The following is a 27,323-nucleotide window of genomic DNA, read 5'->3' as shown; positions in this document are numbered from 1 at the left end:
GAGGGTGGCTGAAGGATGAGGCAGTTTTAGAATGCAAAGTTAAAAAGTAGTCAAGCGGGAAGGAGGGGTTTGGCAGGGGGTTGCAGGGTCACACAGCTGTGTGATGTGCTAGCTTGGACCTGGCCAGGCAGTTTGAGGAAGGGTACTATGACTGTGGCAATACACCAAGACTGAGAAAAATGCATAACAAGCAGCTTCCCCCCATTTCTCTTGTTATACTCCATAGTTCCAAAACTTGTTCATCCATCTATCCATCCATTGTCAACCGCTTATCCTGCGTACAGGCCAAAACTTGTTTAATTAATTAATTTAGCAGGTTTTCTCCCTGTATTTTCTTTCCCCTTTATTGCAAAACAGTTTACTCACTTTAATTTAGCAGCTTGTCAAACTTCAGCTGTAGCATCTATTTTATGCAAAACACTTGAGGCACTCACACTTGGTTGGACAAACTTGTCTCAAGATCCACTCAGCTCCTTCTTGTCTAAGTGCGGACAATTGTCTAGCCGGCACTTCCACCAAATTCTCTGACCCTTTCTTGGTTTTGCAGTGCTACTCAAAAGAGAAACCTGCAAAGGTGACTCGCAGCAGCAGCACACTGGCCTCACTGGGCATATATTTGAGGTCACCTAATGCAGAATACAGCGACCAATTTCATATTTCATGGTGCCAACCTATACTTAGACCAAATATTTTGGTGTCAGGGCCCATAAAAGAGTATACCAGAAGCCAAAGTCATATGCCCCCATCTCACTTCTCTTCTGCCCTCTTAGTGGCATGCTAGCTGATATCTCATAAAAGCTGTCTTTAAAGTCTGATGAACTCATATAAGCTGAGCTGACCTGTTTTGATGGATACTTTAGCCTATTGCCTTCACACCTCATTTAAGACTTCACTCTTCTTACTCTGACGAGGATTGTTGACTCATCAGATGCCTCTGTGCAAAATAACATATAACATATTGTATTTGAAGGGAATTATTTACCTTGCTTTGAGACTTGGGCTGTCACACATGTGCTTTCACACTGTGTCTATCCTCTTTGAAAATAAAAGATTTACAGTTCTATAGGGCATGATCCAGCAAATACATTTTTATGTGAGCTTGCAAGTTTTGGGCACATGATTATCATTAGCATGCAGTGCAGCTTTGTCTCATTATGAAGTGGCACTTCTCTGAACTTACTATGGTGTGTATGCATGGCACGCATGTGTGAGTGTGTGTTTGTGCCTGTGTAAATACATTATGCAGAACCATACTCCAAGTCTCTCTTTCTTTCTCTCAGAGTGTGCAAGTGCCTCTGAATCAATGGATTGGGATTACAGGCCTTAACTTCAAAGTTAATCTCTTTGTTCATGGAGAATGCAGCTGTCAGTCAGAAGCTGCCTGGCCACTTTCTTCCCAGAAAATAACTTGTAGAAAAGTTGCCAGCAGTTGAGGTAAAGAAGTTCTCAGAGTGTCTATCATCCATATACATTTTTAACCATTACAATAGTGCCAAACATGCTATGTTAATTCTTTGCTTTCCTTATTTACATGATATTTTGTGCTATATGAAAGTACCCCAACACCTCTCAAAGAATGTAGTGTGGAGTGGAGTGTGTGTGCCTCTCCATGAAACGTTGACTGTACTGTACATTATACCTTGAGATACTTCATTTTACACTCAAATCAAGGGGAACAAACATACAGTGAAAAGAAACGGTTTGGACTTCTGCCTTTTTAATTACATTTACTTCACTGCACTACAGCGCTACAACCTCTGGTCTGTCCTTCACTCTGAGTTAGAGCAGCTGCAACCGCCTAACAGGATCAGTTGAATAATTGATACATTTCCAGACTGCGCCTGAGCAACCATCTTATTTTATCTTTTTTTTTTTTCTTTTATTTACTTGAATGTTATGGCCATCCAGCTGGCTCTGCCACAACATTGCCTCAAGCCATTTCACTGCCCTGTAAAGTCCCACCTCAACCTCTATCTCTTTTAGCATTAAAGCTACAGACAATGTATTGGAAGTTTTAAAACAACCAAAAGCACTTTAGTTCCTCTTTTATACAAAAGGCCACACCTGCTTCCTTCTAGCCATGAGTAATACATCCACACGGCAAAGCATACAGAAACAAAAGCACCTTTGATCACTTCCAGTACATTCTCTTTGGAACCGTAGCCATAAAAGGCAGAAGGTATCGACGGCACGTCTCTCAAGGCAGCTGCAAGGCCGATTCCTAATTTGCAACTGTATTTTGGCAATCCTTCAAACAGAAGAATGAAATAGAGAAAAAGAAAGAAATGTTTGTAGAGAAGAGTTTGTAGCATGTGTCTGTGGGGTAATAAAGCAAATTGGGGTACCAGTGGGTCAGGCTATATGTGCACTGAGGCAAGTGCAGCTTTGTAAAAAATACTGAGGAGTACATGTCTCTAAAGTTAAAAAGCTATAGCTGAAGAGTGGCTTCTTATCTTTTTTTTTTCTGTGAACCATGCTTTTGAGTTGAGGGCCTTCAGTGGTTCCCTTCAGGGCAGAGCTGTTTCCTCATTTCTCACACTAGGGAAGCAATAGATGAATGCTACATCAGGGGCCAGCAACATGGAGGGAGCAGCTCTACGGGCATTGCTTCTTTCCCTTGCTAATCAGAGCTCCACACTCCCTAGTCACGCCACCACCATGGCCTGGGCAGGCATCCTAGATGATGGCCTCTTGAGACCAAGGACCCCATATGGGCTGCTTTGGAGTCTGAGAGGAACCATGGATATGCATACACACATTCACACATTCAACAACAGCAACAGCCCCCATCGAGAAGTGGGGTTTTTAGCTGGCGAGGCGCCGCTGTCAGTGCATCAGTCACAGGAGGACATGGGTGAAGTCAGAGCCTGACAAATCCAGGGTATTATCAGGCCTTTGTCCAGCCTGCAGCTGTCACTTACCAGGCTAGTGGGATAGGATGAGGGGGACAGAAGGGAATTCATGACCTATCCCTGTAACCACAGAGGAAGATTGAGGCATTCAGAGATAAAACATATGGAAAGGAAATGAAAGAAATAAAGGAGAGATATCAGGCAAGAAAAAAATAGGAAGATATTTTTATAAAGATGGGAAAGAGTAAAGTGGAGAGGGAAAGAAATGCCGGGAGAGGGCTATATGCTTCAAATGCTTTCGTTTGATTGGAAGAATCATGGCAGATTGGCCAATCTGTGCTGATTTCCTCTGAAGATTCTAAAAAAAATGTCATAGAAAATATCTTTGTCCCTCTCCCCTTCAAAAATGACCAGCGGTAATGCAGATCTAATCTTTTTCTATCATTGCGGTAGGTCCCAAAGGCGGTCCATCTTCTCCAAAAATGCCCCATCTTTCTGTCTTTGATATAAATGAAAGTCCACCGGGCGATGGAATAAAGATGAGCTAAGCCTTTGACTTCATGCAAGATTGCCAAAGGACCTAAACTTAAGAACCCTGCCCCCTCATCTGCTTCATGAAGATACTGGGGCCAGAGCAAGAAACCAGATAAGATGATATAATTTCAATCAACAGTGATCAGATAAGAAATAACAGACCGTCTGATTTTAAAGTCACACCGAAGCCCCAACAGTTCAGTCTTTTTCACTTTACTTTGTCTGTGACAACTCTCAGAACTCCTGTCAAATGTCTCTTGAGTTTTTATCCCGCGGATTATAACACTATGTTGCTCTCATTCTGATTGGGTGGAACTGGCCCCTGACCTTAGGTATGCTCATATGACCCAAGTTACACTCTTAGTGAGTAGATTACTCCTTTATTGGCTAGTGGCAGTGTTTATAGGGCATACCAAGACTCAATGTGGCTTTGATCCACCAACAGAAGCAAAACAGGGACTGTGCCATAGTTAGCATCCTTGGCCTAAGCCTTGTGGCGTGTGAGACATCTGCCAAATCCCCCTGGATCAAAGGATGACTATTACACAGACAGGCGTCCAAGTATCCCGAACTGCAGCTTTAGAGGGCTCATGACCCCTGTCAACGGGTCACATTAAAAAACACAGGTGGGATGGGGGTCACACATATGTCTGCTCAAAGACACATACATACCACTGGTTCTTCAAGTGTGTTCCTGTATAAGTTGATATTGTGAGGTGTTGTGAATAAAACTATAATAAAAAAAAGTGTGATTTACTCACAAAGCTATATTCATCACAAGTTCAGAAAGTTTGCAGCTTATTTTTTGATGTTCCATGGCATCTCTGTACTTCAGCTAGTCTTAATAAGGGAGATAATAATGTTGGAGCAGCAGGAGAATGAGGAGATCAGTAGAGGGACTGTGGTTGTTGTTCAGATGGGCCTGAATCCTTGTGGTTTGACGTGACTCTGCATGCCTGTGAAGTCACAAGTTCACCTCTCCCAATAAGACTTCAGAGTAAGCTTTCAGCCAAGCTATAAATACAGCAGCGGTATGGCTTTACTGAATACAAGTGTCTGGAAAGTGAGGGGAAGAGAGAAAGGGAAAGGGAGATAGTGAGAGTCTTTCTCAGCTTCTTTGTGTCTCTTTCTACTCCTATGTGTTGCAGTCTGTGTTGTGTGTGCATGTTTGCATGCATTTTTGAGCAACATGGCCAACCTGAGAGGCCAAGTGCTGACATTTCAGACTGCGAGCACACAGATGAACTTGAGCAAATCTCATTATACAGGACAGAATGAAGGTGCTTGTTGTGGCTAAATGCTGTGGCATATGGATGCTTTATCTCCCTGATGTGTTTGAATTACTTTACGAGTGGCATCCCATTTTCCATTGACTCACGTTTTAAAAGAGGACTTTTGGGGGGAAAAAGCACTGGGCCTAAGCCCTGCAAGCTCATACAATTATGATGCAGACAGTCTGCATAAATCCCCCCCCCCATCTTTTCTTTGAGCTCTTGTTCTTCAGGCCAATTACAGACATTGACGTATTCACAGGGGAATTTATAAGCAGTGACACCTGATGCATTGGCAACGATCATGCTGACTAATTACACATTGAGGTGCCCTAGCACTGGGGAGCTCTCAGGGAAAGCAGCTGAATCCATCTTTCTTATGTATGGAGACAGGCCTGCTACTGGCTTTTATAGTAGTAGTGGGCAGCTTCTGGTGCCTCTGTGTACTTGATTCCGGTGTGCATAGTTTTCCAGTTATTTTTCTTACGATATGAATATGTTTACACTGAAGAATCCTGCTTTCCAAGAATCCTATCATTTCGGTACCCCCATGCTGGGCGGAGGACCAAGAGAAGAAGCCCTGCAGATAATTTAGATATTGCACAGGCCTCCTTTGAACTGCCATGACAAATTCACCCCTCATTAAATCCCACCCTCACACCCAGCCCTTATGCAATGCAATTTCCATTTGTAGTGCTTTGAAAAATATATATCAGTGCCTTGGTGCTCATTCTTTAATTTGCTGGAGATCTTGTCTTCACTGATCTTCTCCCATTCCACTTCCCACCACTTTATCCACCACAAACTGGAGCAGAAATTTGTTAATATATAGGCTACCCACTTTTTTTAAATTCATGCATTAGTGGGTGAGAGAAGGGCAATAGGTCTTACTCTGTAGGAGGTGTATATGGACTCAAGCAGTCTTGTTTATAGCCTGGGTTGTGGCCCTTTTTCTGGATCCCAAGCTGGCTCCCACTGCCCCCTCTGGTTCCTCTAGCCCATGGTGCATGTTTGAGATGCAATGTTAAGAATGACAAGGACAAAGTTTTACAAGGCTGTTTGTTTGCAGGCAGCCCGGTCTTCTCTTTGACCAGCCTCAAGGATTAAACTAATTGCATGTAGTGAACTTCCCACATCTATGTTTGGTCTTTTCCAAACACTACATTCTTATAACAGTCTTTGTTATAACTTATAACCTCTCTCTTGAGCAGAGATGATGACATGTGCTATATTTCAACATATGTATTAGAAGGCATATATTAGGTAAATGTGAAGAAAATGTATTCAGAATTGCAGATGTACTTTTATCTTTTTTCTTCTCAATTGAACGCTGTGTGAGCGTACATATTGTGTAGCTAAGGCTCACACACTTATATCCACACAATTTATCTTCAGGGAAATCTGGAAACCTTTGGATGTAGTGGTGTGCATTTGGATGGATGTGTCAGTAGAGTATGTAGCATTTGTAGTTTGTATTTAATTTGTAGTTAAAAGAGAGAGCATTTGGGGGAATTCAATCTTTAATGAGCCTTTAAGTATTGCCATAGATTTGCACATATAGTCTATGTAGCACTGTTGTTCGTAGACTACAATTGCATTTCTTGCATAATAATGCTATTTAAGCAACCTCTTGCAAATATACAGGGAACATTGATCTTGGAATGAACAGTAATAGGACTTCACCATCACCCCACACCCTAAAAGCATTAGCTACCTCACACGCCAGTGAGCCACTTAATTGCCCACATCCACATAAAAGGCCTAATGTACGCTCCTGCGCTCCCACACACATAAAGCTATAGGAATCAAATGGCGTATAACTAACACAATTGATTTTGATCAGGCAGTACGAATAACACGATAACCGTGTTCTCACCAAGTGCTACTCAGGGGCACGCAACAAAATCTGTTCGTCCTTTATGAGCTGCTATTTATTGTGCTTTTAATGAAGCTTGATTGGCAGCATGTTCTAGTGCCCATTATCATCAGAAGGATGTGCTCATACTGATCTGTAATTATCGGCATAATTGCGCCCAGAATCCTCTGGGCCCAAATAAGCAATCACTTCCACTGACGCGCCACCTGTGAGTGCTACTCAGGAGGACACATACAATGGCAGGGTGATAGGTCCTGGCTGACTTTGTTTCTTCCCCTTCTCTCACAAGCTTTTGATTAACCTTTCCCTTTTTCACTCAGCACTATCCCCAAGAACACCCCCCCCCACCACAACGTTTATCTCCCTTTCCGTCCCTCACCCTATCCATCCCACTGCCTGAATCCCCGAGCTTCTATTCCCTCCCAACACAAATTCCTAACCTTTGGTCAGTTTCATCCCTGTGGTATGCATAAATGCAGGCCTATTATCAAGCTGGTTGTCTCATCATAATTATGCGTTTTGTCATGTGCTGTCTCTGTAGCTGGTGATAAAAGGAGAGCCTGATTAAGCTGAGGGAAGGCTATTGATTCCTATTGACAGTTCCTCAAAACCCTTTAATGAGAGGGATTTAAATGAGGGTTTTCCACTGTGTTTAATGACTGTGTACTATAAAAGGCCAACATTCTCCTGCAGTCTAAAAGGGAAATGCATCGCTCAAACTGGCACACGAGGGACACTTTCAGTTATAGGGATGCTCAGGAGCAAAGGCTAGAAGGAGCGAGGGTACGAAGGAAAAGTGAGGTATGCAAAAGGCAATCTTAACTGTCAGATCAAGGGATCTTCAACACTATTGAGAGGGATGTTAGGGTGGAAAAGTGAATTATTCAAATATTTTAAAAAAGCATCAGTAACAACATGCTAGCTATTGAGTAACGTGGCAGGTGTTATTTCTGAGTGAGGGCTAGCTGAATAATTGCCACTAAGCATGCTATCTGGATTCAAAACAACTAGTTCCACTGTCTCACCTCCTGTTGCTCTGTCTCCCAGCAGCCAGGTGGCTCCCAGTAACCATGACCGGATACAAAGGCTGAGGAACGAGTTCCAGCAGGCCAAGCACGAGGAGGACATTGAGGACCGTCGGCACACCTACAGTTTCAACCAGTCTCGGGTGAGTGTCCGATAGGAGCCATGCTCCATCAGAGTGGCGCTGAGCTGCACAGACCCAGAAACACATACTCCAAAATACCGTACACTCAGCGTTGTTAGAGTGATTCCCCTAATGTACTGCTGGACACTAAGATTACCACCAAAGCCACCAGCTGATGAATGGGTTTCTTGAATGGGTTACACTCTACTAACGCTCATACTAATTTTATTCCTACATACCTTGATTTGAATCTTTTACTATTTACTATTGGCGTGACTTTACTTTAGTCAGTGTTGGGCACTACTCTGTAACACAGCATAATAATATCCTCTTTTTTGAGGAACAAGCATTAGCAGATCAATATTTCAGCATTTCAATGTTGCTACAAACACAAAATACCATTTTTATTGCTACTATCTTGATGATTGTAGCTATTACTCAGTTCATCACTACAATTAAATCATAAATTCCTGCATCTCATGATTAACAATAATAACAATCTTACTTGTCAAATGAAAAATAACTGAAATAACACAGTATGAAGCCCAGAACAACATCAACTTTCAACGGTTCCATGAATTGCCTCAGTTGTATGACAGTGTCATCCTTTTGGACCATCAGTGTTGTAAGACTGCCAGACTATCTGACTCATGTCGCTGAAACTTCAGGCTTCCCTCCCAACTTCTGCCAAATTTCTTTGACTAATTTAAAATTTCTGGGTCCAACCTTTGCTCTGTAACTAATTGCTAATTACTCATCTCTGTCTGCGCCTCTTCTGTCTCGGAAATATGGCACGCTTATTGCAAGAAGGAGGAGAAGAAATGACAGGGGAAACATTCAATGACAAGGGACTATTCGGGACTTTGAGGCAAAGTAACGGGAGAGAAACTGAAGACAGAGGCACACTGCTCATGGTAATTTTCATTATACTTGATTAAAGGGATTTTTAAATTAAAAATTTTTAAATTAAAATGTAAGAGTTTTTTACTCTTCCATGATTGATCTGTACCAACAATGGGATTTACTCTCCATAATTGGAAAAATGTAATCAAGTTAATTCCTTTGTTAATTCATTCAGACCTGATCTCATATTCCTTCCTGCTGTGCATGAAATGTTCATCTGTGCCCAGAGTTTAAGTTAAGAAACAGTTTATTTAATCTTTTCACATACACATCATGTCATTGTTGATATTAACATGCAGTCCCACCACTTACTTATCTCAAACTTCTGTTTGACTTGATATAACTCATCGATTGACACTTAATTTAAAGTCATATATTCTTTTTTTGTCCAAACAGTAATAGAGTCAAACTTGTATAAACAAGCAGGAACAAGTTAGAGATCAAATATTTGTCTATTTATGCAGTGTAATAGCTTTAGACAGCCTCCGTTTTTCGTCCTGTGACTTTCCTGACCTGGTTGTAGAGGAAAGATGGCTACTTGTTACACCAAGCAGAGCTATTTCCTAAATTATGGGTCAGAATGTCAAACCTTGAAAGTGAAAATATTTGGCTCCAATTTTCTGGAGAATTATCTATGTCAGTTTGTCAGTTAAATTGGTTTAGAATAGAAGTCTGATTTAGCAGGGATCTCTTCTGCTGTTTTTCCTATTGTCTGAATGAATTTGGGTTGGATGTAACAACATACTTCCCACCATGTTTTTATACAGAGGAAGGCAGACTTTATTTGCTCTAGATTTCTTTCAGTGTTGAAAGAAAGCTGAAAGTGGACATCTTCCTCCTCCGTTTTCTTAATATATCTCCTCCCATTCCCACTGTCAAAATGAGATGCTAACTGTTTGTTCAGCACTAAACAGTCTCAGTCTTTCTCTCTTGAGTCTCTGAGCTCCTAATTGCTTGTGATTGTTGACATTGTTGAGTATATCCCCACTATTCCACTGGTAATAAGATATAAGGCTAGCCCTTGAGTATTGAATTTTATTAGTCCTCTTTCATGTGTTTTTTAGTCCTGCGAACAAGGATCCACAATGACAGAGCTTGTTAAGAAAGATACAGACATACCCTTCTTATGTTTCGACTGATTAAAAGAACTCGAGGGAAATCATGTCTTAAGCCCCTCTTATGCAGCCTATTCAAGAGGGGAATGTTGCACTATTATTCCACCTCACCGTTCTGTGTAAAACGTATGAACACGGAATGCTGGGTGTTGTTGTTTGGGCGATGTAGTTCCACCGTTAAGCTGTCTGAATGGGTAGTCGACATTGTTGTGTTACACACTATGCCTCTTTTGCTTTCAGATTGCTGGCATGCTCTATAAAATCACACTCTGGGGCAGCATAATGTTACCATTTCTTCTTTATAGCACTATTGCGGGATCTCTGTTTAAAAAGGGCTTTGGTGTAATCCAAAAGCAGATTAGATATAGCTCTATTCAAGGCGGATGAGTCAAGCATTTTGATATGAAAACCAGGGAAAACTGTGGAAAGATAAGACAGAGGTAAAAACTTGGCCGTTAGATATGTTGGTAAAAAGAAGGAAAATAAAATAAAAGGACTTGTACAGTAGGGCTGTCGCGGTGAAGTAATTTCCAAGCGGCAATATGTTGGGGCTCAACAGCGCGGTATGCAGTATTATCGCATTTTTCATCAATGAAGTAATTTGGTAATTTGGAGTAAGAGTGTCTGTATCTGTCACCTCACTGCACAGCGAGCCGCTAACTGCAGCTTTATGGTCTGAGCAAGCTAGCTGCTGCATGCTAGTCAACAACATTGCCAAGCAAACTCCTTTTTTGTAGTTTGACCTTGTCTTTTTCAGATGTAGCTATATCATTACCTTCAGGGCATGTCTATCAAGTCAATTTACATACCGCAGCAATGCACGGTGTGGAGCAGAATGGCTGTCCACAACTAACCACTGCGCTGTAGTAACGTTATAACTTTTCCACAGAAAGCAACATGAAAAACAGCAGCAGGCTTCCGAAACACTGCGCTCTTTAGTTAGTGAGATTCAAAGGAGGCTTATTGTCCACAGTTTATCTGGACTGTCCCTCAGGATCACAACGTGAGTCCAACATCGCCGAGCGTGCTAGCCACATTAGCCGCGCAATATGCTAACGCCAAGTTAGCTAACCTTTAAAATAATCATTAACAACGCAAAACATGGCAACACTGGTCACGTACAGCCCATGGCGATCCATCCTTGAACCGTTACAGAGCTTGTTATGGTTGTGGAACTTTTGAAGCATTCATTTATTAATTTAACACGCCCTGAAGTGTACAGTATGAACATTGCGGTTGTTGCGGTGCTTGATATCCTCCGCGGTAGGCTTGACCAATAGCGCAGTATTTCACTTTTGCAGTTATTGCGACAACTCTAATGTACAGTACTTAGAGGCAGGGCTAAAATGTATAAATACACCAGATAAATACATTTGAACAGTTTTAGACTGATTACGAAACTAAGACGTTTATGCAACTTACAAAAAAGACTTCAAATCTGGATTTTATAATTGTAGATGGAGCCATCAGTGACAATAGCATTTTTAGAAACTGAAAAAGACAACATTGTGTAATAAGGCTCCTTTTTGTACAGAAATTTATTTATCTTTCTTTTTTTACAGTGGATTTCACTCTTTGTCATTGCTGAATGTTGTCCGCAGTGATGAAAGTGAAACCTCCATGACCTCCACTTTTTGTATATCAAAACATTCAGTGAATATAACCAGGAAAAGGCAAAATACTCGAAGGCAGTTAAATGGCTTCCACATCAAAGTCTGCATAACTACACTTGATGCACGTTGTCCCTGAGTACTCAAGGTTACATCGTAATGGCTTCCACACAGATCTACAAGCCAGAATAGCAGCGGCTTCTATCATCTCAAGGCATGACCTCAATTTCCATTTAGTAGATGTTGTGGCTCATATCACGAAATGTTTTCATCATGTTGGCTTTAAAGTTGAGCTTGACTGTTCATTCTTGGCTTTGGAAACAGCCACTTAAATAATCTCCTCAGGTTCTATTTAGTAACTGTTCTGGAGCTTTTGATTACATTGCATGATCTTCATCAGCAAATGGTGTCTGCCCATGCGATGGGTATCGCTACTACTAGTAAATCACATTAAGCCTGTTGCAAAGAACCTTGGTGTCTGGTTTGATAGTAATTTAAATTTCGAGCAGCACACCACAAAGCTTGTTCAATCATGTTTTTATCAACTTTGAAATATACTGTAGCAAAAATTCGATCTATGTTAACTTTTAAGGACACGAGACCATTTTACATGCCTTCATCTCATCACGCCTGGATTACTGCAACAGCCTTTTCACTTGTTTAACCCAAAAATCTACTGATCGACTCCAGACTGTCCAGAACTCATCTGCCAGGCTTTTAACCAGAACAAAGAAATATGTCCACATTACCCCTGTGTTAGCTTCACTACACTGGCTCCCAGTATGTTTTAGAATTGACTTTAAAATTTTATTGATCACTTTTAAAGCTCTTTATGGCCTCTCGCCTTGTTATATTTCTGACCTTTTAGTCCCATACACACCAGCACATACCTTGAGATCCTCGGGCAGAGGTCTGTTGTCTGTTCCAGAGTCTCGACTGAAAACTAAAGGGGACAGAGCGTTTGCTGTCAGGGCCCTGAGGCTCTGGAACAGCCTGCCCGAGGAAATCAGGTCAGCTGAGTCAGTGAACTCTTTTAAGTCCCTTATTAAAACATACTTTTATAGGAGAGCCTTTCCCGATTTTGTTTTACTTATTTTATATTTATCTTAAACGTGTATGTAAGTCTTTTCAATGTTTTCTTGCTTTTATCTTGTATTGTTTTTGTATTATTGTTTTTTGGGTATTATTGTCTTTGCAACTTGTTTTTGAAAAGTGCTCTACAAATAAAGATTATTATTATTATTATTATTATTACTTGATACCCTTATTGGAATCGACCGAAACAGCCCAGTATCGAGAAGAATCAAAACGTCTCCAGTCAAACCAGTACTTCGTTCAATACCTTTTGTAGCCAGATCGCGGAAAATAAATTACTATTTGTATGGTTTTGCTTGCAGCCAAATATGCAAGCAGCACACCGAAAGAAAGAGAAGAGCACGCATTTTTTCCTCTTATGTGCCTGCACTATAGACTGTATAAAAAAGCCTTGCACTCATTGAGTCCATGCGTGATTTTAACAGCCGCTCACCTTCAGTTGCGGTCTCAGGCATGTTTATCACTGTTGCAAGTTTATCACCACAAACTTGGCTTTCCGTTGGTTTGCTATTCACATCACTTGTCACTGATCGATCGCTGCGTTCCATCACATCAATTAAATGCTGTTGTGGCGCAGCAGTGATCAGCTGATTTTACTCACGGACCCTCTGGCTGCAGCTGCGGTTGCTTCAGGTGTAGCTGGTTTGATCGGCTGGACGTACAGCATCTCTTTTCCTCTGTTTGCTTCTTTAGAGTCTATATTGTCATTTAGTTACTTGTTTAAACAGACTCCATACTCGTTTTATACTTGTTACTGTTTTTGGAAGTTTGCGACTCACCAATAAAGTAAAACACTCGAGGAGATCTTTCAATTCAGTTTATTGATTGAAAGTTAACAAAATAATTTTCCATTGTTTACTTTCAACGCATGTATCAAAAAATTAGGATGAGGAGGATGTGATAAAATTTCCCAATAATTTCATGTAACAGTTATTTGAAACAAGAAAAAAATAAAACAGATAACCTTGCTTGTCCATAACAACAAATAAATAGGCTACCAGTCAACTACTATGGCTTCAACAGGTGGCATTTTATGCAAGGTATTGAATGAAGTACTCTATTGGTATCGTTATCACTTTAAGGGTACTGGTTTTGGTACTGGTATCGTAAAATTTTAAACGATACCCAACCCTAGTGGTATCCTCTTCTGCTTATTTCAAACAAACTGCTTTGGGGGCAAAAACGGCACATGTAAAATAATCATGATAATGAGGGACAGGTACAGAGGGAGCAAACGGAGCACCGTGAGGTGAGTTTGACCTCAGCTTGTCTCCGGGGTGTTGGAAAGTGAGCTCAGGTATGTCTACTTTGAACGGCTGTAATGACAGTGCTGAGGTCAGTCCTCGAATAAAGGCTCTTCCTTAATGGAATAATGAACAGGACATGAGAAGCCCTGTCTACCATGCAGCCCCTAAACCAGCACACACAATTAGAGCTGGCATGTTTTCTCCCCCTCCCGCCCCGCTGCTCTGTGAGAGGGGATTTCCAGATGTTCATCATAAAGCGCTATGTATTTTCCAAAGAGTTGCCTTTTTCTCTCTTGCTCTCTGTCTGCAGCAATAAAATCAGTTTGTGCTGTTGGATTGGAGCGCCAATGAGCATGACCACACAGAGGAGTGTGAGCGCCATGCTGGTACATTGGATCAAACACACCACCGGCAGCTTGTAAAGGCCTCATTTATGTGAATTCTTTTGATTTTATTATCGCTTTATCTCCTGCTACCAGGATACATGTGTCTACAAGCATTTGTTGTGTTTATGCAAACTTGGGTTATGGTGCTTTTATGTTGGTTCTATGTACAGCTAACTCTTTCCTATGTGATCATGTGATGAATAAGCCACTTTTAGCTGCAGTCACTTGACTTCCCAGGGGCTAAGGGTTAGAGTTAAGACAACAAAGCTATGTGCCATGACAAAACAAAACAATGCAGCACTTAAATGTCAATGATAGTATGATTCTTTCAAAAGAAATTTCATACTCTTGTCCATAATTGCCTGAACTTGCAAGTAAAGCACATATTCGCGTATGCTGTCACACATTGTTGCATAGTAAATGTCTTGTAATGATAAAACAGTTTAAAGGCAACCCAGCTGACTCTGCTAGTTGTAGTTTAACCTCACATACCTAGAGTAGCAGAAAAGGACCATGACATACTGTAGTAAGCAGTAGGGAAATCCTTTAGCCACTCATGACTATATCTGTAAGGCTTTTTTCATGGCGCTGAGAGGATTCTCTTCAAGATTTGTCTTGGACTCATGGACTTTTGTCACTGTCCTCTTGCTACTATCTCGATCACCAAAAATAACTTCATGCTACTGTATTTTTCATCCACAACTGATTATGTCGCCGTTGATCAATCTTTTGTTGAGCTCCTTCTCAGTTTGCTCAACTATGCTAACCCCAGCTTTTCTATCGCACTCTTTACAGAGATACCAAATTGTGTGTGTTCAAAGATTAGATAGAGAACAGAGGGTGGAGAGGAGAACAAAGCGATTACACTGCTCTTATGTAGACATAATAATATATTTTGTCACTATTACCCCACACATTCATTCACACAGATATTTTCACAATAAAAAATAAGACTTCAACATTTTGTTCTTCCATTAGTGCGTGCTGCGGTGTTCTTAACTGATATGGAGATAACCAAACCAACCTCCCATTCACCGCAGTTTCCTGGCCCAGGGACCGGGAAATGGCAGACCACACTGCTTGCTCTCAGACTGATACTCCACCCGGAGCTACACACCCCGGCGACCACAGATGAACTGGGCTGTGCTTATAATAAATTGGCGGAATTGGGTTGTGCAAGAACTTTAAGAGAGGATCATTATCCAACTGGGCTTTGTGAGGATGTCGTCTTGTTCGGTCTGCCCATTAGCAACTTAAATGTCTTCCATATGTGTGTTTGTGTACAGCACGGCTGCTCTCTTAAAACTGTTCCCTATGTGGTGGGGTACAAACATAGATTCACAAGTGTGGGTGTGGGCGGTAAGGTTAGTGCTGACCCATCACAGCAACCTGCTTTGATATCTAAGGTCTGTGACCAGCTCTAAACCAAGAAATGTTACACCTTGGCTGTCATGTTTATGTTTTGAACTTTTAAGGGTCAGCTCTTTCCCAGCTGTTTTTTGATACCTGCAAATAATTTTCACAATTATGCCCCCCTCCCAACACCAACTCATCGTCTGTGAACTCTCTTATGTTTAAACAGGTGGAGAATTTTTTTCTCTCCCTGCTTTGTCTGTGACACCACCAAGGAAACAAGGGGGAGATAAAAGCGTGCTGTATTGACATCATTTTTCACATTATTGGATAAAAACGAACACGGACGTCTCTTTGATTCGATTTCAACAAATGTCATGTTTTATATGGCATTGTATTCCAGGGCTAACATGGAATAATCTGATTCTCCTGCCCTGGATAATGCCATTACACTGACTGATTTTCTCTTCTGGCTATTTCTCATGCATTTCTCTTAGCATGGCGTCATCCACCTCAAACCTGCAGTCTGAAACCAAAGCGTCAAGCACCTCCGGATTCCTCACCACTTCCTTTCAGATCACATTAAAAACGTTCAGGGTGCATGACTAATTATTTTCTCACCACTGCCTTTGGCCCCAGTAAAATAATTTCTCCTTTTCCCTTACGGTTCATCTGATATTCATTTGTGTGCTCTACACTTTCTGAACCGGGGGACCGTGTTGTTACAGCAAAATCTGAAACATGTGATTCCAATTCACTTTACCCACGTGAAATACTATTATGTTTTTAGGACTCGGAGGGCTTGAGAAAGAACTTGGTATTGACGCTGAGTGAAATGTAATTGCACTGTTATTGCAGCTGTCCAAGTGAGGAGGAAAGCAGCCATTTCAAGAACACTAGATGTTTCCAAGAAGACATTTTTGCTGACAGCCTTTCCATCTGCCAACACACCTTTACCCTATCAATCAATTCTATCATGTACTATTACCTCTCTACCGCCCACCACACAAACACATACACACACATTTTCCAAATTTAAGAAAATCTCTTTCCAAGCTACCAAACACTGATTCCTATTATTGAATATTTACTTCAGCAGACATGTATGCACAAACCATCCACACCCCCACCTGCCTACCACATTACCATCTAAGCCTTATGAAAACTGACACGCGGTCAAGCCACACTTGCTACACCTTCTCAGCTCGTCTCTGTTTAATTGGCTTGTCATGTACTTTCATCAGCCAGCTCATTAGCAGTATGCAAGTGTTGAGGGAGATGATATCTCCATGTCAACCCTGCAGATGATCAGACAACAAACACACATTCACACTGGTACAGGTTAGTGGTGTGTAGTCAAGTGACATGCAAGTCATTGAAATGAATGAGTTATATATACACATATATATGTATACACATACACAATTTTGTGTAATATAATCACTCTGAGAAGTTAGCTTGATAAGTGATAGCCACTGTAGAACTCCATCAACAGAAACTCATTCATTAACACTAAGTACAAGTAAAAAGGCCTGACAATAATGTGGTCAGTCTTGTTTGATTGTGGTATAATCAAACTTACCCAAGCAGCATTAAGGCTGCACACAATGCAACAGTCTTTTAATATTACAGACTTTCGTATCTGAAGCAGGGACCAGTACAATTCAAACAGAGCTCTTTTGAACTTGCAAATGTTGAGTCCACAAAGTCAACCCCACTTTTTATACATTTATTCAGGTCGATGTGGATTGTTATTTTAGACTTTTTGACAGTGCCTTTGTCAAAATGTGTCTCCGATCAGATCTGATGGAACCTCCATCACCTTTGGAGGCCTCATTCTGCATGTAGAATGTTGGTACAAACTGTGCTGTCTGCAACCGAGGATTTGGTCGTTCATAGAAGGATCATCTTGGAGAATTAGCCCTTTTCACGAGGGGCCTTTTCATCCACTGGTACAGGTGCATTTTTCAGTGCCACTGTCATCATGGAATCACACCTACTAACTACCTGTCCCCTGAGGGTAGTCTAACACACAGGAGGCATTGCACTGTCAAACCACCAGCTGTGCTGAGAGAAAAATATTCCATCCTCTAAGTGTGTGTGTGTGTGTGTGTGTGTGTGTGTGTGTGTGTATTTTCCAAATACATGTTTAAGCATTGTAACCCTTGCATCCAAAGACAGAAATGTTTACCATTTTGACTTCATTTGTTTCTCTGTTACTGTGGGTTAACTGTGTGGATCTTGTGTCATTTTTTTGGATGTTTCAGGTGAGCAATGGGACGGAGACACAGAGCGGACGCCATTCAGTAACAGTAGTTGAGACTCAGGTCCAGAAACAAGAGGACAGGGATGGTTTCCAGCAAGCACACAGGCAGTACAGCTCCCTTCCACGGTGAGACATCCTATCCTTTCTCCTTTCTTTATTCCGTCTGTCGGGCTGTCTGCCTGTGCATCTGTCTGTTTCTGTCTCCCTCTCTCCCTCCCCTCTCTGTGACTTATCACGTTCTTCCTGCCCTTTCTCAACCTCTTCTTTTGACTTTTTTGATTTCCATCAATGACTTTTACTCATATTTGTGCATTTATCCTTTACACTTTCTTGAGCTTATCTCTTTGGCTACAAAGTCCCTCAACCACAAATCCACTTTTAACTCATCTCCCAGCATTTAAATGATTCTTAGCAAAACTCTTTGAAAGAAATCATTTAATGTGATCGCTTGGAATTATCTGACTGATATTCAACTTCATTAAGTCAATGTTGACCCCGGGTAAGGGATGACTTTGTCACATGCATCAGCCCCCTTTCCAACATTTCCCTTATGATGAATAAGAGCTCCAATATCATGTTTTTAAAAGGCTACAACTGCTGCTCTTCATCTTTTCCATCTTCCTGTTTCGATTCTTTTACATATCTGTCAAAGAGATGCCAATAAAGCTTACCATATCTCACATCTCGAGGCGTTGAGAGGAGTGGGGGAGATTTAGTACCAGTATTTGCATTTTAGTCATTGCAAATTGCACAGCCAACCAAACTGCTGATGGAAAATCTCTACATTTTAAGCCCTACATCCTTTAAGAAAAAGTCACCAAAGACACAAATTCTATACTTTGACTGACTGACAGAGATTTAAAGTTAGTAATAAAATAAACATTACTTCCTCTCCTTGTTAAATATTTCCGCTATAAAACAATCCAGTTTGAGTTTTTGTATTATAAAATGTACAGTGTGTTCTAAAATGTTGACAGACAAGTCAGAGTGAAGTCTGATTTATTTAAGTTTTGCTGCCCTGCCAGTTTAAACAAGACAGAACACTCAAAAGTGTATATAAATGTGTGTGTGTGTGGTCTTTTAATTTTCTTGGCTGGGGTCACTCTGCTCTCCTGTGATTTCAATCTCTCCTTGCACAAACAGCAATCATTTCTTCGTAGTCATCCTCTTTTTTCCTCTGCTGTCTCTGAACAGTCGCAGTCGGGTCGATTAAAACATGTTGGCTATGGATTTGCGGTCCACAAAGAGGCATAATCAATGTGGTCTGTAAAAGCCAGATCATAGGTGTTATCTGCTGGCATCTCATGTGATGTGACAGTTGTCTCCAGCCCTCCCCTCTCAGTGAGTTCCTTCTCTTGGGAAAGTTCATCTGGCTGACCAAAAAAACAGGCGAGGATGGCCTTTGATATGCATTCCTCTCATAATCTCATAGCGTCTTTTAGCAAAGAGTCGCATGAGCTCAGGCTTGACGTTTGACCCCAGCTAAGGCTTTTCAGAGCTTGTGTCTCGGTACAGCTCCTCATTAAAGAGCTAAAGTCTTACATGCTTAGATTAATAACCACAGTTCCCTCCAAGTCCAAACACTTCTCCTATAGAACCCCTTCATCCTGTCCTTCTCCGCCAAAACAGGAAGCTTTAGCAGTCAGCCATTCAGCCGAAAAGGGACATTCCCTCTGAAAAAAAAACTCCTTCCCAAAGAGCTTCCAGAAGAAGCCATGGTAGTTGGTTATCTGATGACGGCCAGGCTTAGCTTGCTGTCTGGGATATAAGGATTGAAAGAGCACTAATGAAGGCTTGTTGTTGGAGCGGGATTAACGGTGACAGGCAGTGGAGAGTGAGAGGGGCCAGGAGAGGAACGAGTGTGTTAGTAGGAAAGAGAGCCCACTGATTAGCCTGAAAGAGACGCACACACACACACACACACACACATGAATGCTGTCAAGATAAGGTTCTTAACAGTGGCCTGAGTGAATTGCCAGTAGCTCTTCCATCTACCCATGCAGCTCTTGCATTCCTCAGCCAAAACAACATTGTTCCACACTATAAGGAAAACATTATTCCAGGTTTGTAGACAATTTATTTGTACAATATAGCAGTGATTGTTCCATTGCCCATTGCATGCATTTGGTTTTTTCCCTAATTATTTTGTGTCCGTGCATGTGTATGTGTTTCATCTCCCTCTTCTCATAAACTTTGATTCTTCCCAGCTGTTTTAAAAAAACACACATCGGCCACAAGTTTTGCGAGCCAACTTCCTGGCTTTGTTTGTTATGTTCTGTCATTCTAAATTTACCCCACTCTTTGGCATGATGTATTTTCCCATCCCCTCCCTTTGTAAATGTAACTAATCTACTTTGTGACATATTCTGGCGCAGGAGTAGAGGTGATAAGAGAACTAGCTCCCCTAACGCATCAATCACGATTACATTCCTGTGGAACAACGCCATTTCTTCTCTCTTCTCATCACCACCAAAGGCTTTCCCTCTAAATCTCCCCTCAACTTTAAAAAACGACATGGTCATTCTGGAAACGCAGCTTGCTGCCTCGTGCAACAGGGACCCCAGATTTCTAAATAAGCAGCTCCCTCATGAGCAGTGCTGGCTGCTCTCTGAGCCAAGCCGGGGTGTCCTGTAAATGCGTGGCGGCTCGCCCAGACAGCAAAAACCCAGATATGGAGCATGTGGTGCGGCTCTCTCTACAGTCTGTCCCTACATCTGCCCCTCTGCCAATTACCCTCATACTTACACATGCTCTACATGCAAGCACGCACACACACACACACAAGATAATGTGTTTGTGTGTGTGCACATGTACAGTCCATAAATGCATACCCATTCATACATGCATGCATAAATGTAGACCTAATCTCACAAAGACACAGATCATACACTCCATACTTCCACTCTTTCCCTCCCCTTAGGTACTGTGGACCACAAGGGCATACATTAATAATGCTGGTATTGTGGGATTCTCATTAGAATAACATAGACATGGCAATAGGAAAAAATATGTTTAAGGGAAAGTTTAATTCAAAAATAATTTATTTTAGTTTATCTTGATATCCTTAAACTGAATTTATGTTTGCATCTCGTTTTGGCTTGCCTTATTACTAAATAGGAGACTACTGTGGTGCAATCATCATGTTTATATTTATTCATTCAAACAGAGTGACAATTCTAGTGAAGGTTTGCAGTGGAGGTGACTTTGGTAGATGTGTGTTACCAAAAGGCAGCAGATTAGCCTTTCTTCATCGTTGTCTTCACAATCAACAATCTCCGCCACCAACAGGAACTTGAAGGCGGAAACACGAACAGCTAATCACAGTTCTCTTCACTCACAGTTCAACTCAGTAGCCCCAACATGTAGTTGTGAATATTTTTGTGTAGGGAAAACACATCGGCTGTCAAAGCTATGGCGTAACCCCTTTTATGATTTAATCAAGATTTAAAGAATTTATGTCATATTTTCTTTGTCAGGCAACACTGCAGTGCATACAAAATAAGAAATGAAGGTACAGAGTTCAAAATTTTTCCCATTCACTCCAATACCCACTTACCTTATTGTAAGGTTTCAGTTTTAGAAAAAAATTAATATTTTTTAAGAAGTGCTTTGAGCAATAAAAAGCCTATTCTGTCTTTTGTTTCTCTCAGCTGCTTTGGAATGAGATGTGGCCAGATAAGAAATGCAGTTTTGGCCTAAAAGCACGCCCGGCCTGTCTCCCTCTCCCTCCTCGTGAACTCAAAAGCCTTTTAAGCGCACAGCAGTTCAGTGAGGTGTGAATGGGATTACTCTTAGCACCCCTGACGCAAAAGACACTGTCACAGGTCTTCCATCGCACAGGGGTCCTTAATGGATCCTAATAATGGAGGAGTCAACTCAGTACTTTAGCAAAAAAAACTGGCAGTTCCCAATGATGGCTTTCCGGGCCAATTACTCGAAAGGAGAGCATGTGTGGTGGAGGGCATGCATGTGCAATAGTTTTTTTTTTGTTTCGTTTTTTTTTTATACGAGACATCATATGTGTGTTCCCGTGGTAGAAAGTAACTAGTACATCAACTCAAGTGCTGTACTTAAGTATAATTTTGAGGCACTTTAGTATTTAAAATTACTGCTACTTTATAGTTCTCTCCACTACATTTAAGAGGCAAGTATTGTTATTTTTACTCCACTACAATTATATGACAGCTGTAGTTAGTTACTTCACACATTCAAATTTCACAGAACATATGATCTCCTTTGATAATGATACATTTGTTCCATGAAAAACAATATCCTTTTGCATACACATTTATGCATCAGTATTCACAATCCAATGATATAATCTGCATACTGTATGACACTACTACTGTATTAAATGGGGTATTCTGTAGTACGTTCATACGTACATTCATCATTGTTGTCATTTTACATTGTTGTATTACTACTTTTACTACTTTAGTAAATCCTTTGGTGTGTGCAACCGTCATCTCAGTGTAGGGGCTGGCAGGGGGACTAAAGATGAGTAGAAGGCGGATAACGCCGTGAGGTCTCCCATTACTCTGTCTGTGCTGTAAGTGCACCCGTCTGCATCTCCAAAAAGGAGTTAAATGGATGAAAGCAGCCATTTTTCTCAGGGATGTTTTAACATTTGTGTTTGTTTACAGCGTGGAACTAATAGTCCTGTGGGCGTTTCTGGGTCCCCCCCGTTTGTTTCCAGTCTCTTTCGTGTCTCTGTCTTTATGTTACTGGATTCGGTGTAATCATGCAGCAGACTATAACAGATCCCTCTTTGCTCCATGCATGTTGCTTTCTGTATTTTAAGTCAACGCCACTGCATCCTCCTTTTAATCTCACAAAAATGTGAAAATGGCCACATTCTCTGCTGGAGTGCAGTTTCTTTTGAATTCCCTTTCAATAAATGCTGACCCAGGGGCCACTTCTGAAAAAGCAGTAGTAGTAACTGAGCAGAGTTACCAACTATCATCCTCTGTTGCTCGTACAAGTGCTGTTTAAGGTGACTCTCTCAACAGTGCGATTGACCTCTTTACCTGTTTCTGTTTAGGCAACCTCGTAAGAACCCTGGCATAGTGTCCCAGGACTCATGGGGCAAGATGTACATGCCAGCAGTCGGATTCCAGACATCCAAGGAGAACCCTCGCTACTCCAGCAGCCAGGGATCACATAACGGCTATCTGGGAACATCCAGCTTCAACGCCCGTGTTCTCTTAGAGACTCAGGAGCTGCTGAGGCAGGAGCAGAGACGCCGAGAGCAGGAGGCCAACAAGGCGAGGCCACCTCCCGCACAGGAAACCCCCAGCGGCAGCACCTATGACCACAAGAGAGACCCCACTCAGGCCCCCGGCTCTGCCCCGATGCAGGCCCCACCTCAATCCAAGGGCCCCTACAGACAAGATGTACCCCCTTCACCTTCTCAGCTCGCCAAACTCACCAGGCTTCATGGTTCAGAGAAAGGGAGGCTGTTTTACTCCTGAGAAAGTGACAAGGAACTGGAAAATAGAACTTTTGGGAGATTAACAACAATACATAGAGGGCAATGAGTCTATTTCTGTTTTGTTTTTTAAAATGCTGAGATACAAAGATTTTTATGGGACTGTTATGGGACTGTTGATAGACAATGTTAATATTTAAGAAAATATTTTTTACGATATGAACCATTATAATTTGTAATTGTATAAAAAGAAATGATTTGAGATGTTTTACTGTCCAGCGATGTGATCATCTAATACGTGAATAAGTGCCTATTAGTCCATCGATTGTTCACCTTTTGTAAGCATCAGGTCCATTTTTTTTGCTTGTGACACTTTCTATCTTATAAATTTAGGAGAGCAGACTGCACAGAGCAGACTGCATCAGAAGCCCCAAGCACATGGCATGGCCCAGGCATGTTTTTGTACTACTCTGGTGCTGGCGGGGATCTCAGTCGATTCCACACTGGTGTAAATGAGGCTTATTTTTCCTGTTCATAAGGACTTTGATGAGCACTACGTGTTTATGTGAGCATGTACAGTGTGCTTGTGTGCACATGTGTGTGAGTGCTGGCAGGAGTTGGCATGTAGTGACAGTGTCACAGAGTGTTGAGGTTAAGCAGCTTGTGTGAACTATGATGTCAGAGCTTTGGGCCCGACCGCTCATTCCTCACCCTGTCCCCCAGTTCTGGGAATTGTCCCTTTTGGTTTCAGAAACAACATTTACACAGAGTGTGTATCCTCTTTCTAGCACTCTCATGTATTTTCCAATATAATAATCCTGAATTCTCTTTTCCTCTGCTGGCTGCTTTATCTCTGTTTTTTTCTCTTCACATTGTCACCCTCACCATCCGGCACTCTCAGTGGAGGAAAACAGATTTAGATCTCCTTTATTCCTACCCTGTCCCACCCACCCAGGGAATCCAGCAGTATAAATGGGGTCAGGTCTGGGCTATTAATTAATGTACCCCATTAAAAATGAATGGGCCCCTTTCTGTGTGCGTATGTATGTTGTCATACGTATGGCGAGAAGGAAGAAATAGCAACCTTGTCGGCGTGGCTCTGGCCCCGGTCTCATCTAGAATGATTTGGCTGTAACAGAAGCCCGTTGGCCCCTAGGTATCTGAGTTGTTCCTCGCTGAATATTTCATCAGGGTGGTTACATGGGAAACCACATTGGCCCTGCAATGGGTGGCCTCAGTGTGGGACTGCCTATCCTTTGATGCAATACAATGGAGCTGATTTTGTTTTCCTTTCATGATTATGTCCATTGGTAGAAAAACAGTCGGGAGCTTTTCCTTTGTTCAATCAATAATTAATGGTGCATTTTTCAAAGTGTGTGTCAGAGTGAAATTGTGCGTGTGTGTGCGTGTGTTATAGTATTCCCATCCCTGTAAGTTTTTCTTGGAGGGCAAATGTGAAGGTAATTTTGGGTTGCAGTTAAATTTAGGTTTATATTTAGTTTAGGTAAAGTATTAAGGTTAAATGTGTTTATATATAGGAGGAGGTTTGGAAATTCTCCTCTTGTTTATTTAATCAGATTTTGGGGCCCTTCAGTACATTTACAAGCACTCAAGAAACCAGGTTACTCAGACAAACTAGGTTACGTAGCTAAGCAGAGAAAGTGTTTACTGTAGTAACCTGGTTTGTGTAAATCTGCATATACATGCAACAGTTCATTAATCGAATATCTCCTCTACCTCCGGCTATAGTTTCAAAGAGTTTCTGTAATACCATACCCTGATTACGGAAAGCAGGTTTCTTACTTGATGTTTATGAAATCATTCAAAAGCCAAGTGTTAACTGGTTACTTACAGTAAGTGCATGTAAATATGCTGATGTCTGAAAATAGTGTAGGAAGTTAAAAACTATGCAGTGCCATATTTGCAAGATGCATTTTTTTACCACTCAATAAACCTTTATATCATCTACCTATTGTCCACTGTTGTAAACAAGCAGTTGTTCATATGGAAAGAATGGCTGTCTACTGTATGTCCCATTAAAAAACATTAATATGAATGTGTGCGTTTAAACATGACTCCTGAGTTTAGGATAAAGACTAGAAATAGGATTAATATTGAAGTCGTGCTTTATATCAGACATGCAATGGTTACAGTGGGTTAGAAGTAGGATCTGTCTTATTGCAGTCGAGGTTCCTCACAAGTACATATAAAAATTTGTGCTAATTATTAGTTACATACAAGGGAATGTTAAATACAGTACTAGTATGTTTGTTCATCTGACAATGTTCCAGTGTGCTTGTGTGTGTTTGTGTGTGTGTGTGTGTGTGTAGGTGGACATGTGTTTAAGTGTCTGTGAATGCTGCCAGTAACTGGATGCTCCAATATGTCTATGAATATGTCTTGGCAGCCATATGAACTACTTGGCTGCTGAGTGGGAGAAGACCAGAGGAGTAGGAGGGAGAGAATATGGGAGGCCTGACCTTGCAGATGATTCAGTCAATGTAGTAATCACTGCTTTTCCTCTGAGTCTGCAGTACAAACAGGAGGTTACAAAGAAGGCTGCGCTCACTTTTGCAGTCTCTTCTTCTACTTCTTCTCTTCATTTATCTCCTTCATCTATCTGCCAGTTTCACATGTTTGTTTGTTTTTAGTTTTTTTTCTGGGGCAGAATTAGACTGGGTCTATGAATGTGTGTGTGCAAAGGGGGATTCAACTCTGACACAGCAGCTGTTTTAACTGATGTTTTCATGCTTTATGTGTCCCATCATGAACTGGGGACGTTCAAGTGCCTGCAATATCTACATCTTTTCTCCTCATATGCAAATTTGATAATATCTCATAATGTACATATTATTTGTGTTGTGTAATTAATGTTTGTGCACCGCCTCTGTGACACATGGATTCTTCCCATAAAGCTATTGTTTCAGGGGATTTCTTTTTTTTGTATCCTGGGAGAAATGAGAAATATATTGTTATTGTTTCATTGTGTTTTTATGACCATCCCTCATTGTGTTTTATTATCCACAATATGGTACTGTGGTGGTAAAAAATGACAAATATGTAAGCACAGTGCAATTTTCCCTTTTACAACAGTGTATTATTAAGAACTGTTTTTGTTTCATTCTCTGTACATACAATATAAACTTTTTTTCAGTGAATAAATTAAGGGTACATTCATATTCTTGTAACAATAATTTCCCTTGATTGTACTGCTTTCACAAATTGTTTCTCTACTTGATAACACACGAGTGAAATAAGATGCATAATTGACGGCAAGTAAAGAATATCTTATTTCTTGCTGCTATTTGAGAATTCACACAGTTTGTGGAACTTATCTTTTTTCATTATAATTAGAAATGTGGCTGTTGTACATGTATTTAGTTGAACTTAGAAGACATACTTAAAAAACATCTTTTATTCATCTGGTTGCCAGATCCTTCCTCATGCTTTTAAAAATGAGTACCAAAATACACTTTCCTCTCATAACTGGAGGAATGTTGAAACAAGTTGAACCTCTGCAATAGCAACAGCTATACTTTGGCGGCAGTTTAAAATATGTGTTTTGTGATAGTAAAAAGTAAAAAACTATGAAAAAACATGTCAGCCCTGTCTTTCAATCTCTTTAATCTGCATTCCTCACAGGTCACTGTAACGACTGGCCAAGAGCTACCTTAACTTCTAATATCATCCTTTGATAACTTTGATGGTGAAAAAGGCTCTGGGGGAAAAGTTTTACAATTTGCCAGCACTGGCTGTGCATCACAGAGCTCCTTGCCAAATTTCTCTTCGCCCTGAGGAAGGGAGAGGCCTTTGAAAGAATCCATCTGGTCAGAGTGGAAATAAACTAGAAAGCACATGACTCGAGATAAAGAAATCCACTAGTCTATATATCAGATTATATATATCACATTTCCTTTAAAGAATTTGAGCTTGTGAAATATCTGAGGTTGTTTCGTTATATGCGGATGATAGTCTTTTGTTCTTTACAAAGCTGTTCAGTGCCAGTTTTGCGTAATATGAAGAGTTTTTCTAGTTAAAGTTAACTCACCATAAAGTATTATAATGCTATAAACCCTTTTAGTTCCATGATGAAAGCTGTTTTTATACTACTTACATTTGTTAGCCTCTCAAAGTCTCTCATATTCAGATATGAATTGCAGCACATATTCTTTTTCAGTATATAACCAGGACTATATGAAAATTAAGATGTATGTAATGTGAATAGTTACATTTAAGATTT

The 27,323-nt window shown here is 41.0% G+C and overlaps 1 protein-coding gene across 1 annotated transcript in view; it reads left to right on the top strand.

The window, feature by feature from the left end:
• Nucleotides 1-26,686, top strand: part of LOC123979295 (partitioning defective 3 homolog) — a 387,436-nt gene extending 360,750 nt beyond the window's left edge. The window contains exons 22-24 of the mRNA XM_046063165.1: nt 7,581-7,701; nt 17,657-17,781; nt 22,697-26,686. Of these exons, the coding sequence (XP_045919121.1) occupies nt 7,581-7,701; nt 17,657-17,781; nt 22,697-23,126 (676 nt within the window). The 3' untranslated portion in view covers nt 23,127-26,686. The remainder of the gene's footprint in view (nt 1-7,580; nt 7,702-17,656; nt 17,782-22,696) is intronic.
• The last annotated feature ends 637 nt before the right edge of the window (nt 26,687-27,323 follow it).

Source organism: Micropterus dolomieu, linkage group LG01, assembly GCF_021292245.1.
Source record: "Micropterus dolomieu isolate WLL.071019.BEF.003 ecotype Adirondacks linkage group LG01, ASM2129224v1, whole genome shotgun sequence".
Classification (NCBI taxonomy): domain Eukaryota; kingdom Metazoa; phylum Chordata; class Actinopteri; order Centrarchiformes; family Centrarchidae; genus Micropterus; species Micropterus dolomieu.
This window is presented reverse-complemented; position numbering and strand designations above follow the sequence as displayed.